General features: G+C 34.2%; 2 protein-coding genes across 2 annotated transcripts; both read left to right on the forward strand.

The window, feature by feature from the left end:
• Window positions 1-2,872: 2,872 nt before the first annotated feature.
• GCK72_013127 (uncharacterized protein) lies at window positions 2,873-3,325 on the forward strand (the record flags this gene model as incomplete). The annotated part of the gene is made up of 2 exons (XM_053729666.1): window positions 2,873-3,059; window positions 3,234-3,325. 2 exons carry the CDS (start codon window positions 2,873-2,875, stop codon window positions 3,323-3,325), a joined length of 279 nt encoding a protein of 92 aa, XP_053584438.1.
• A 1,461-nt stretch (window positions 3,326-4,786) lies between these two features.
• Window positions 4,787-14,386, forward strand: GCK72_013128 (uncharacterized protein; the record flags this gene model as incomplete). The annotated part of the gene is made up of 9 exons (XM_053729667.1): window positions 4,787-4,936; window positions 5,820-5,959; window positions 6,549-6,632; window positions 11,759-11,837; window positions 12,104-12,201; window positions 12,454-13,117; window positions 13,410-13,570; window positions 14,153-14,240; window positions 14,285-14,386. 9 exons carry the CDS (start codon window positions 4,787-4,789, stop codon window positions 14,384-14,386), a joined length of 1,566 nt encoding a protein of 521 aa, XP_053584439.1.
• Between the last annotated feature and the right edge of the window lie 373 nt (window positions 14,387-14,759).

The following is a 14,759-nucleotide window of genomic DNA, read 5'->3' on the forward strand; positions in this document are numbered from 1 at the left end:
CATCCAGAACTTTTTCCAGATTCTATCAATGATTTCTTGTTTTTATTGTGATCTCACAAGATTTAAGAGGCGCTGTCTGTATGATGAGGATTCCTTTTGGCACGGTTGCAAAAAGTTGTTCCAAGCCGAACTCTTTTCACAGCATATGTATGTACCCCTATGGTAGTGATTTACAAAAAATATGTCACCAGTCCCCTATGACGTCATCATAGGAAAATATGCCCAATCTTATCGAGAGACACTGAAAGCGTTGGAATTGGAACAGAAGAAAACGTCGAATCGTAAAAATGGAATTGAACTTGTTTAAATGTTATATAGGTAAAAGGTAAAAATAAATGTTTGCAGCGAATCATCCTTGAAGACCTCCTATAAGTGGGTGATAAAGTTTCATAGCGATAATAATTTTTAACAAAAATGACACTAGGACTGAAAGGGACGCTATGGGACAAGTCCCGTCCCGCTGGGCTTCTGCCTCGCAGTGCTCAATTGCTCAGTGAATGTTCGTTGGTGAGCTGTGTCCATTTTTATTATTTTCCTATAGCGGAATGTTTCGAAACAAAATTATTTACAAGGGAGATGAGAATAGTCGATATTTTGAAATCTTTCAAAGAACTTGACCAGGAGTTTAGGGCGGTCTGGAAAATCCCTACAAAAATTTTTGTTACGACCAGTACCAACGCACAAACATTGATAGTCTTAATTTAAAAAACTGTAACTTCATGGTACGATACGGATGATTTTCATCTTTCAATAATTATTACATGTTTAATGTTCTAAACCATGATAAGATCGAGAAACAGTAAACTAGAAGTCTAAATCATTAGTTGAATTGAAATTTTTTCTATTGTGAATGTATTGAAATAGGAAAAAAAAATTCCCCAAACAACAAAAATTAATTCTCCGTTACTAACAGCTTTGAAAAACAAGCAGTCACGAAAAGTGCATTGGAACTGAATTCATCGGCCTCTTTTTAAAATATCTTTATTCTACTATCTCATTATCTTTTCGATATTATCTTCCCGAATCCCAAAAAGTTTATTTTCTCCCACCACCCATCATTAATCACCCAATAATTGCATTTTTTCATCGAATGTAATGACTTTTCAATAAGACATAATTATAAGAGTCATTAATTAAAAATAACTAGACATCAATTCGAAAACTGGATAATACTTATCATCTTTATCTTTTATCTGACTTGAGGATTTCTAATTTGTTTCTTCAAGAAAAATTCAAATTGATATTCTTCAGTGTATACCGTCCATTGTTTGATACTTTCAAGTGCCAGTATTTTAATGCCAGAGAAACAGCAAAAATCATTCTGATGTCAAAGAAAGGAAACTAGGAACTTGGTTCGCTATTTGAAATTAAAAGTGTTTCATTTATGTTATTGAAATAAATTTTGAGATACGAATATTCTGAAACTGAACTTTTTATGTTTCAAGGGCATCATGAAATATGTTACTAAATTATTGCTTGCTATTGAATATATGTACAAGGATTTCTTTCATGAGATTTCTTCATATTTTTCAAGAAGTTTGTTTCATTTAGTGGACGAGGAGCGTTGCATCGCCTCTCTTTTACAGCCTTAGTTGCATTCCTTCCAATTCTATCTGAAATGTTTCAAAAACGTTTTTTGAAAATTATTTTCGCTATGAAATTTCATCATCCACTAGAAGGAGGTCTTCAATGATGATTCGCTGCAAAAATTTACTTTTACGTTTCAACTTCAACATTTCAACAAGTTCAATCCACTTTTATCTGATTCCATTTTGGTTGTCACAATTCCTACATTTTCAGTGTCTCTCCAATGGGGTTAGTTTCAAAAAATGCACTCCAAAACCAAATCGTACTGTCCATAACTTGCTACGTTTCTACTTGACTTTCAAATGAAATATCAGATGTTCTCTCTGAATTAACATTTTAAGTACATATTTCTGTTTCTGAACAATGCATTGATACAGTAGAAAAGTTGATACCTAGGGTTCAACTGAGTTTATTTTATCCTAAATCCAACAAAAAACAGCATTCAAAAAAATATGGAATATTTTCTCGGAGAAATGAAACAGTTTTGATTTCGATCCACTGAAAAAAACAATGCGATTTTTCTAGGGCGTCGAAAATTTTTTTTCAAGATTCTACCAATTATTTCTTGGTTTTAAATGTGTACTCATAAGATTTGAACAGTCACTTTCAACTTTCGCAATTTTACCTAGAACGCTGAACATTAGAAGTTCTTTCCGAAGTTAAATCAAGTTAAATTTCAAAGACAGAACAGTTCTGTAAAATTTGATAAGCATTCAACCAAAACATTGGTGAGATGCTGTAAAATTCAAAGTTAAAGTTATTCGAATGGTTTATAGCATACTTGCAAACTGGGCGGAAACGGGCCGACACGGACCGGTTCGTAACTCATAACTCACTTCAAAATTAAGTAAACAGTCAGAAGCTGCAAAAAAAAGAATCGAACCATCCTCTCCATATTCATCTATGACTATGACACTTCAATGAAACAGTTTTTTCCACACGCGTAAAATATCTGGTTTTCCTATTTTTCCGGTTTCAACTGGTAATTACCGTAAAAACTGTAATAGAGCGACATGTCGCTCTATTTTTCAACCGCCTCTCAGAAAAATTTTGTGGTTTCAGAAACTCATTGAAATTGAACGGAAAAACTTTTTTGAAAGTTCTGTTTGTTGATCTAGAGGTTACTATTCACGCTGCTTCTAATCAGAACCAAGAAAATACACTGGGATAATCATATTCATGAATTCTGAGTATAGATGAGTGTCGTTCTATTAGAGGTGTCGTTCTATTAAAGGTGTCGCTCTAATACAGTTTTTACGGTAAATGATAACGTGTTCCAGGCGCCATGTTCATCCGACCAATGATCAAGAGGCTTCACAAATACAAACTGATTGTTCCGATGGCAATCCACTGTATCTCGATGGCAATTGTGATGATTTTAGTGTACTGTTCGGTGCCGAATGAGGCGACACAAAAGCCGACGAGCAATATGAATGTCTTGATTACACCAAGGTTAGCAGGGGAAGGGGACTGTATGAAAAACAAGTATTCTGGTGGTAGATATCGAATGTTATAAAATGACAGTCTGAAACAGAAGCGCTTGAAAAAATGTGGACTCTATTCTATATATATATATATTCTTAGCCTGTTTTGTGAGCACAAAAATATTTATTGACACCACAAAAATTCACAAAATTCGTTTCCAGCCGCTATCTCTCCATCATCATCGGATGCCTACTGGGCAGATTTCACTATCACTATGACAAGATCTGCCATTTCTCAGATTGCTGTACCATAGTATAGAGCAGAGATTCAGTTCGATTTGGAAGCATAAAAAAGATAAAAGATTATGATAGTTTTAAGGAGCTATATTTTTGAAAACGGCACGGTTTCATAATGTATTGGTTTTCTATTAAAGGTGTCGCTCTAATGCAGTTTTTCCGGTAACTTTATGGAGCGATAGCGATTACTATCTGTTTCATCGTGTCAATAATTAGCACATGTTTTGAAATACGTGTTGTCGCGTATATAAACATGACATATCTACTCTAACATTAGTTGAATTGAACGCTTTTTCTCTTGCGAATGCATTGAAATAGGGAAAAAAAGAACTGAATTGCATTTTTTCGTCGACTTCTCAATAAGACATAAATATAAGAGTCATTAATTAAAAATAACTAGACAGCAATTCGAAAACGGATAATACTTATCATCTTTATCTTTTATCTGCCTTCAGAATTTCTAATTTATTTTCTCGGCCAATATTATTATGTCATACTTTCAAACGTAATTATTTTAATGTTAGAGAAACAGCAAAAGTCATTCTGACGTCAAAGAAAGGAAATAATGAACGGTTTTCGGTATTATGCTATTGAAATAAATTGTGAGAGGTGAAGATCAGAATATTCTGAAACTGAACTTTTTAGGTTCCAAATAGCTTTTTTGTTGACTGTAAGGACTACTGAAATTGCTTTTAGAGCGTAGGGTTTTCTTTGATTGATCTTTTCTTCTTACCTAGTGAGTCAGTGCATCGGGAAACAGAAGATGTGAAATTCTTTTTTTTTAATGGATATCAAAAAAAAACTAGTATCCCTTTTAGATCACCGAGTTTGAACAATTTAGTTATATTTCAGATGTGAGAGAAAACGAACTAGAGTTTATTTCAATAAAATAAAAACAGCAATCCCTTCAAGTTTTGTTCATTTTTTATAAATTCTGTGATAGAAAATTTGGAACGAAAAAAAAGAATTTTCTGAAAAAAACTCGATTACGAAATGCTCTCAAAGTGTTTCATTACACCGGAAAAGCCATCAGATATAAAAGCTCGGCCCTCCCGGAAATCCTAGGCCATCTCCGATATCATTATATTCACGCATTTCTTTTGACACCAGAGAGCATTTCATTTCTATTCATTCTAACAACACCGTCTCATGAATTCTCAATAAAAAACCTTCACAAAGAAACATGAATTCTGAAACAATGAGAACAAAATTTATTTGATTTTTCGGTTCCATTGTTTTCGAGTGTCAGGTTCACATATAATTATGCCCTCTCTCTTCTTCTCATTTTCTCTCCGTCCCCTCCGTTGTCATTGACCATTGATCAGCGGGTGGTCCAACTCTTTTTCCCCCTCTCTTTCTTCATTCCCAGTCATCATTCTCTTCTCATACTCACTCATGAATTATTCATGTTAAAAACTCGACATAGACAATATCGAGAGTGTAAATTCACATTTCATCGGAACATTCTCCTTCCAGAAATGTCATCGACCGTCCAGAGTTCCCCCACAGTCAGAAAATGGCCGCCACGGAGAACTGCCCTAATGGCAACAATTGTTGCTTTTGGAAGCTCTTTTAGCTTCGGATTTCAGCTGCTTATCACTAATCCGGCTCAAGGAGCATTCATAAAGGTAAGTGTACCAATTGAATAGAAAACTTTGAGTTTCTGAATGTTATTAGTGTACGAAAACCGCGAAAAAATGTTGACCACTACACGTCTAACGTAAGAATTTCAGTTTTGAACCGTTTTTGATGAGCTGCTTCTCGTTTTTTCATAATGTTTGACCATGGTAGCATGTTGTCAAATGTCATACATAAATTATATGCATTTTGAAACAGATGCCCGCGAAATTATTGAGAGCGTTACTGTTTTGGTCATCTGCAATAATAACTTATGGAAGCCCAGTAACAGTTGTCCCTTCATCTTCGAAATACTTATTTCACTGTTCTTAAAAGGTTCTGATTAAAAAATAAGTTTTATGCAATAGTATTAGACTGGTTTAGCTGATAGCAAAACTATTTTTGAATGATTCGTCAAATTTACTGGAAAATAACTTCCTATTAATACTCGTTGATTAGAGTTAACATATTTTGTCTCAAAATGAAGAGAGGGAGAAACAGTTTTATAATATTGACCTTGTCATTCTCAAGAACACGGAATTTTTATATATGTTTTTTCTGAATAAATGGAAGCCCCATAACAGTAAGAATAAGTGAAAAAATTAGTTCTGCTCAGCTAGAAAAATATATTTGAAAAATGAACTGACAGCAAGCAAAATTTTGAGATTTCGACACTAACCTCACTATTTATAACGACTTTAAAAATTGGACGAAACAGAATGTTTTCACTCGTGTAAAACATCCCGTTCTTCTATTTTTCCGGTTTCAACGAGTACATTAGTTTTAAAACTGTTTTTTCAAACAATACATCGAGATATTTCGTACACATACGCTACAAAATATTCAGCAGATAAGTTTTATTAATTTTCTCACAACAACATATTCAACTTTCAGTTCCTCAACGCCTCCAAGCATTCCAACAACCCGGAGGACAATGTGTTGGCTCATCTGGAGAATGAGTGGTCTCTGATAGTGGCCATCTTCTTTTTGGGATCGGCAACTGGAGCATTCTTGATAAGGACAGTGGCAGAGAGGTTAGTTGTTTTAATAGTTTTGATTGATAGGCTAACAATAGTTGGAAGTATTTTCTTAAAATATTGATAACATTGTAGAAACGGGAAAATTATGATTAAGTTTGTTATTTAATGCTTTTCACAATTCGAGTCAAAAATAAATAAGTAGAATTGTGTATCGGTAGGTCCAAAGGTATACTCTGATCAGATTCTTGGATATTGATCATATTTAATCGGATAGTGCGATAAACTTTTTTAAAACAGTGGAATCATTCTTCACTGCAACGTTAATTAGAATTATGTACATAATTGTTTTATTACAACTTTATCTATGCCTTCGAGTATGTGATGTTATTAATACTTTGGGACTATAGAGATTCAAAATATTATTTCTTGATTCCACTTATTACATTTGTCAACAACAAGAAACATGATTATTTTTTCAGCTTTTGTCATTTTCTTTTTTCATTTTGCAATTTTATTAACACTTTTTTCTCTCAATAACAATAACATTTCGTGTTTCAAACAGGGGACTCCACTTGATAGAAATTATACAAACTACGGTTTCAGTCTAAACTTTTTTCTAATTGAACTTTGTGTTGTCATTAAGGCTTCCATTCGGTCCAGTCGGATTCGGTCCGACCGCCGACCGACCACCGACCCGACCGACTGCCGACCGACCGAGCCGACCGAGGTCCGTATTTGTGCGTGAAGTGTTTGCGTATTTATCGGCGGAAGTTTAAATTTAGTTTATTTTTTCATAAATTTCAGAATTTTTCAAAATTCAAATTGTGAAAAGTGCGCTGAAAATTATGTCAAAACATGATTCACTTTGAAAAATTTGACGAATTTCGAGTGATTTTTGAAAATCGGAATAATAAACCTGTGGTCAATAAAAATTGCACTATGACCGAAAATTGGTATTAAAAACTGTTGGAAGTACTAATTTTGTCCAAATTATTCCTAATTTATTTCATTTTTTGCCATCCTTGCCCGAAAAAATGTCAGTTTTCAGCCGGATTTCTTTTCAAAATTTGTCGTCGATTATGGCGCATGCAGACAGAAAAAATTACGTAGGTCGGCGATCGGTCGGTCGGGGGTCGGTCGGGTCGGCGGTCGGTCAGGTTGGTCAAAAATTGGACCAAATGGAAGCCTTAGTTGTCATTCAGAGTGATATAAGACTTGACTCATTCAAATACTAAACATTTCTCCTTTTGCTGAAATCTTTCAACTGTTTCAAAAACGTCGTAAATTGTCACATTCTGTATTTTCTCTAGTTCTGTTTGACTATTTCTTGCCGGTCTATCAAAAAACAACGACCATTGAATTTCGACGATTTCCAGTACTTGTATAGTCTTCAAAGTTCACTCGCGATGAAACACATTTATTTTTGACTTTATCATGTTATGCTCAACTCTTGGTCCATTTTTATCGGAGGTTTTGCTGTTTCTATCTAGCGTAGTTTGAAATCATTTTTTGTTCATTTAGTTGTTTATTGAATACTCTATCAATTCCATCAAATTGAATCCGTGTTTCTTGATTCTAGCATGAAACGCGTTTTAATGTTCAATTAGTGATTTTCGTCGAAGTTTTACCGAAAACTAGCAATTTTTGATTATTTAGTTTCTTTCATGCAAAAATCAGAATTTTATGCGAGTCGAAGAATATTCCACTATGTATTACTGTAAAAGGTTTTTTTTCCGAATAACAATAATTATTTTCAAACAGTAGAGCAGTTTCTGTTTCAGCGAGTTGTTTTGAGTACTTCGAGTAACAAAACAATAATCTATGTTCGACTGCAATATGTTTCTGAATTAATGAAAATAAAAATCGAACCTGTTTCGATAGCAAAACAAATCTCGATTTTATATCATTCAAAGTTATTCTGATCTTCTTAGATTTAGTAGTTTTTGAGTCTTTTAGGTGGCTACTAGAGTTCGAAAAAAGATAATTATTTTATGGAGTATATGAAACAGCAGATTTTTGTGAACAGATTTTTTCATTCACAATTTTTGGTTTGCCGTACCAGTGCAATTGTATATTACCGTTTAAAAACCTTTCCAGTAACACAACTTTTTCCTGAACTGTTTACTTGAAAGCTGTCAAAGATCTCACAATTTACGCGCATTCTCTCAAAAGCATATATAGGGACATGATAAAGTTTTAGAAGATAATCTTGTGATACATTTCTTACGAGTTTACTATATTTCTGTCCTCCAAATTGAATGATTGCATGTTTCACAAAACACATATTACGACACACTAGCTCTCTATTATTAGTTTTTTTTTTCTTTTTTACAGACCATAAGTATGAATTTCCGATAATTTTTCTGTGGGATATTTCTCTTTCAGCCTTTTTCTGTTCCAAAAACAGTTTTAATGATTACGAGAACATGTGTACTTACTGATTAAAATAGTTTTTCAAATAGTTTGAGTTTCCTAGGTGGCTACTAAAATATGAAACCGTCTTCACATTTTGTGTACATAATGAAACATGTATTATTTTAGAAGTTATGAAGAAAAACGGGAATCTTGAAGATAGTTTCCGATTGTGCTTGGTTAGTCGCCATACTCCTGTTATTGTGAATACACATTCTGACTCAGATAATTTCTTTTAATAATAATGTGAGTGCCAGAACTGAGCGGAAGTAAGACGGAAGAAAAAATATTTTTGACGGTATGAAACTGACTGCAATAAGACATCGTTAATTAGTGGCATTGAAGGTATATCTACTCTTCTAGCATAAAAAGAACAAGTCGCAAGTCGAAAGTGAAGTCTTTTTCAAATCCACTGGTACCAGATAAGTAAAATTATGGAATTTTTATGCTCGATGGTTGGGATTTTTATACACATTACAACTAATACTTTTAATTTTTGCCACCAGTTTAACAAAAATTCGCTTACGTCTTACTTCCGTCTTTACTTCCGCACAGTTCTGTATAAGGGCCACTAGTAATGAGTATTTTGCTAATAAATATCGTGTTCCGTAGAACACTTCGACAAATATTTGAAACCGGTTTGATATAATAATTTTTCTGTTTCCCATCTTCTACTTCCTGTCTACCTATCTTTAAAATCAGTGAAACCGTACCAGCCATAACCAAATTTAGTTTTATTCCCAGTTTAAACGACCAGACAGAAAATAGAGAAATAATGCAATTTTGAAAAGCCCTACCGAATATATTTCGTGAACTTATTGATTTCTCGTGGAATCTTGCAAACACGTGCCAATTGCGAACAACTGCAAGTGTTGCAGTTGTACTGATGTTATGAATCTTTAGAAACGGTAATGTCGAAAAACTTACAAATATGAAATAATTTGGGACTTGAGAAATTCTACTGACAACGAATTAAGCATCATTCGAGCCAAGAAAACCACATCAATAACACCCTCGAAACAGAGAAATTTCTATCACTGTGTCAGTCTATTCGGAATTCTAATTTTCCTCACTTCCCTTCCACGTATCATTGAGTTCATAAATTACTTGTTCTAAAAATGTACTTGTTGGATCATGTCTCTATTTCAAATCTGATTAGTTTTATTTGTGACAAATTCCTTTCACAGCTACTTGTTTTTCTTATTTGTTTAGATTTTTAATTTCTCTAAAATACAATACGAATAGCATAAAGCAACATTACACATTTTTTGCAACATGTTGAAACGGTTTATTTTCTGTTACTGGGTAAGAATTTTCGCGTGTTCTAATTTTTTCTGAAGTATGAGTTAATCATTCAGATTTGTTTGCAACAGTCCCGGACATCTAGACATTTCGAAAACAAGACGTTTCGAGACCACCTTATTTTATCCAAAAATTGAATCTAGATCTTACCATTTGTGAGCCATGCCTTCTAATGACTACACTTTTAGTTTCAATGTAGATATTAATTGATATAGACTTATTGATTAAAAAGAGAAACTACACGTTTTCTTCACAATTGTTTGAAACAGGAATTTTTCTTCTATCAAATCGTAGCTCCAAAGACTTTCGAAATATAAGTGTACTGAAACATATGAGTTTTTTCTGTTTCAACAAAATGTTTATGTGAACAGCATTGATAGTTTATGGGTGCTTGGTTGGTATTTCTAGGTGTTTAGCAGTTCATTCAGGATCGCACTAAACTAGCTTTTTACTGATTGCTATAAACCAACTCGATGAAACCGGAATTATTCAGCTTTTAAAGTCAGTATCATAACTATTTTTTTTATATTGTGATTTTGAAATAACATCGTTGTCAAAAGTTTTGAAAACAGAGAGTTCAACTCAATCGAAAAAACCTGACCAACTCTTTCAATTAGCAGACGTGTCTAATTTCTTTCTGTTTCCAATATGAGAAAAATTGGAAGGGAGATTTCGAATATGTTTAATTTCCTTAATTTTTTCGCAAAATAGAGAAAAATATAACTGAAAAACTTTCAGAGTTATCCCTTTTTTCGCTTTGAATTAACTTGAATTTATAAACCCAGGAACATAGCTCATTCAAATTTTCACTAACGATTTAGTTTGGTAACATCTGTGAATTGTTCATTAACGCTGCAACAGTATGTCTCAACGAAAAATCTATGCAACTTTTAAACAAATTTTACTGTTTCAAAAAGTTTTCTTAATAGATGCCTGGTGATCGTTCAACTAATATTCATCTGACTGTCACAAATCTGAATAGTCTTTCATTCTTAAAGGAGGTGAGAACTCAAAAAATTAATTTGTCTCAAACTTCACCAATATGAATAAAATTGGGCCCTATACTCAAATCGAGGTACGAAAATATTTGTCAAAGAGCGGTTATGGGAAAACCGGTACAGTACGAATTCAGCGCTGCCTGATTAGGAAAACAGAAAATTCATATAGGCAAAGAGCGAAGGCGCGCCGACCGCCCGTATGGCGCAGGCGGTAACATCCTCGGCGGCAAGTTCAATCCACACGCTGGTTTAGACCCAAACGACCATTTCACAATCAGCAGATTTCTTTTTTGTTGGCTCTTTTCGTTTTTTTATCTCAAATTATCGAGTTTCTGCGTAAACTTTCAGTCAACAGTATGAAACGCAGTATTTTTGAAACAGCTTTGTCATAGTTATCGTATAACTACATGATGCATTTTTTGTAATACATATATCTTCTCTTGTTTAGTACGTGTAATTACGAATTTGAATAGGAAAACCATAAATGTCGTCAAATATGATACATTGTGTGCATGCATCACATTTTACGCAAAAATGCATGCCAATCACAATTTCGATCACAATTTGTTTTGAGTTCTCACCTCCTTTAATGTTACCAGCAAATTGAAACAGTAGATGTTCTTTTTTTGTATCAAACTGTGCTCATTTTTCAACAATTTTTTGAGACTGTTAGCTTCATCTATATGTAAGTGATTACCTACTTCGACTTTAAACTACAATAAGTAAACATAATTTGAATATTTTCATCAGCGCCTTGAAACAGAGAATTTACTATGAGAACAAATAAATTTACCGTTACCTCAAGAACTTTTCATTAGCGATTGTAGGTTTCTAGCAATTCTCTTTGGAGTCTTCGCAAATTTCATTTTAGTCAGTTTAGAGATAATTTATTTTCGAGCATCATTTCTGCTTCTAACTACAAAAGAATTAATGAAGTCAGTTTCTTCCTCGAACATTTGAAAGAATTACCAAAACAGCACTTTTATTTTATCGTCCAAAATTTAAAAAAACGGAACAAAAATACCTGTTTCAAGACACAAATATTTTCCCAATTTATAGTACAAGCCGTTCCGCATGGTGCACATTTAACAATTGGATATCCTGCTCTTGATAATCATCTTCCCAAAACGTTAATTTATAGATTCGGTCGAAAGAAAGGAGTGATTGTCTCAATCGTGACACAAGTCGTATCGTCAATATTGGCGATCACGAGTTACTGGGTAAGAAAATTCGATTAATGGCTCCCACTTCACAGTTAGTCATTTTGCAACCACGCTTTTTTCAAAACTCGTATTTTATAATAGTTATCGCAATCCGCTTTTCTGGAGTCGGTCAACTCCTACAGTATTCTCAAACATTTTCTCAGTTTCAAAATCTTTTCATTATTCAGATCAAAGAAAAAATGTTAATGTTGTTGCTAAAACATCTTGTGAAGTGTCGTGGAGAACAACGACTAACATCAAAAATTGTAAATACATTTTTGCAGATCGTCAACCATATCCTCTTCACTTTCGCGAGATTTCTGATGGGTGTAGGTATCACCATATCAATGGGCATTGCCGCCATGTTCGTAACGGAAGCAAGGTAGTGAGACAAGAAATTAAAAATTTTCAAACATACAAATCTAACTGTTACATGAAACAGTAATAACATTCAATTTTTGAAAAAAATTATTACGATTTGGCGATGTTTCAAACGTTAATATCAATTCTACCCAGATTTTCAAAGCTGAAACTTGAATCATTTTTTGCTGTTTCTTATCTCTTTTTTGGAAAAAATAATGAAACAACCAATTCAATTATTGAATCATTCAAAACATGTTCAACAATTTTATAGCCCCGCCTACTGCCGAGGTGTCTCCTCCCTAATCAACGGTGTCCTTCTTCAATTCTCCCTTACCGTTGGAGCCGTTCTCGCGATGCCCAAAGTCCTCGGAAGTGAGACTCATTGGTGGTATCTCTACCTGTTCCAACTCTCCATCAACACCGTGGTACTCTGTGTTCTACCAATGGTTCATGAGAGTCCAAGCTACTTGGCGTCTCAAGAAGTGAAGCATCACCACACTTTCAAGTCGAAAATCGTGGCGTCCGTCAAGTATTACCATGAAATCTCAGATGAGGACGCAGAGAGATTCGCTGAAAATTTGATAGAGACACATCAAATCTCTCGGTCCCAAGAGTCAATAATATCTGTTTGGAAGACACCATTCAACCGTCGTGGAACACTTCTCGGAATGATGGTCACATTCGCCATGGCTATGTCTGGAATTACAGTAATCAATGCGTTCGCTTTCGAGATTTTGATGGATGTCGGAATGAAGCAGGACACTGCTGCAGTTGCAAATGCAGCCATTTGTTTCTTCTCGTTTGCGGGAATTCTGGTGTCGACAAAGATCATCGATCACTTTGGAAGACGGCCTCTTCTGATATCAACTTTTGGATTTTTGACGGTGGTCAATGTAGCGATTATCAGTTTGATGTATGCTTATGAGAAAACTCAGGTATGTTCTTTTTGCTGTTTAGCAACGACGAATGGCGCAGTAACTTTAGCTGGAAATGTGGAAAACGAAAGTAATGTGAAACAGTGAAATTTTTTGTGTGCAAAAAAACTATGTACTTTGTCCAAGAAATTCGTACACACATATGTAAGAACAGAATCGTTTGAGAACTCTGTAAATGAAAAATCACGGATACATATAGCGAAAATACTACTACACTGTCCTGATCATCAACTAAAACCCCTATAATGGAACAGTCAATAAAAAAATTAATATACTCTTCAATCCTTTCCAGAACCAAATCGTCTCCTACTTCCTGATATCCGCCATCTGCATGTTCAATTTCCTATTCGCTATGGGTCCGGGACCTCTTTCAATGTTCATCACGGGAGAGTTGGTACCACAGACATGTCGATCAGCTTCGTCGGTATGGACTAATGCAATAATGGCTACTGTGTAAGTTAGGTGAAAAATCAGATTTTATTTATTAGCCTAAGCTGTCCTATCAGTATCGATTCATTTTCAAGTAAAAAATATATGTCATGAAACAGTATACGTTTCCTAGATTTTTGACAACAGTGATATATAGCTGATAGCGAGAACCGGCTACAGTACGGGCCAGGATTATATGCCATTTGATCTTTCACTACGAAAAATGCTTAACTTAAGACTCAGTGATCTCAAAGTCGATCATTATCCACGAAAAATGATAAAATGTTATACTAGAATTGCATATGTGATTTTGTACTGTTTTGACTTCCCGGTAAATAAATTAAATACCTGAATCTCACACTACAAGAAATATTGAAAATTATATACCGTGAAAGCTGAAATAAATGAGATGGTACAGTTAAAATTACTAATACCAAGCGAATTTTGATAGAGGGAGTCCGTAACAGTTCTCGTAATACATCTTTATGAAGAAAAAAAGTGTCATGTTTCGCATTGCCAACATATATTTTCTAAGAAAGAGTTTAGATATTTTTCACATATTTCCAGTTTAAACCATAATCCAAAACTCTCTCTCCATGTTTCCAGAAGATTCCTCACTCTAACCTTCTATCTTCCCGTCAAAAATGCGACATCTGAATTCATGGCGTACGCAATATTTTTCATTGTTCCAATGGTAAGTTATATGTCATGCGCCTTACTTTATTATCGATTCATCAGGTTGTTGCGGTGCTTGTCTTATTCTTTTTGTTGCCCGAAACAAAAGGAAGAAATGTTGAGGAGATACGAGAGGAATATGAGAGGAAGGCCTTGTTAAGATAAATTATTTGACCGTTTCGTCTATAATAATTATTTATTTGGTTTGAATAAAAATATAATTTTCTTGAGAAAGTGGAAGTAGCATAAAAATTGTCTCGTTCCTACTAATATTCACAACCTGTCCATAATCAAAACCGTAATGGGACCTGACAATCTATTAATGTTAATCACTGGAGAGATGGTACTTATCTTGATAAAGCAATTGAATGGAAGGACACTGAAACTTGCTGACGTGTAATAAACACACAGATGAAAACAGTGGAAGTTTCTAACATTTTTCTCACCACGATCGGAATTATATGGATTGAAGAAGGTTAAATATTTTTCTGTTTTCAAGTTTTCATATTTTGATATAACTAACATGAGTTGCACTCTC

Source organism: Caenorhabditis remanei, chromosome IV, assembly GCF_010183535.1.
Source record: "Caenorhabditis remanei strain PX506 chromosome IV, whole genome shotgun sequence".
Classification (NCBI taxonomy): Eukaryota; Metazoa; Nematoda; class Chromadorea; order Rhabditida; family Rhabditidae; genus Caenorhabditis; species Caenorhabditis remanei.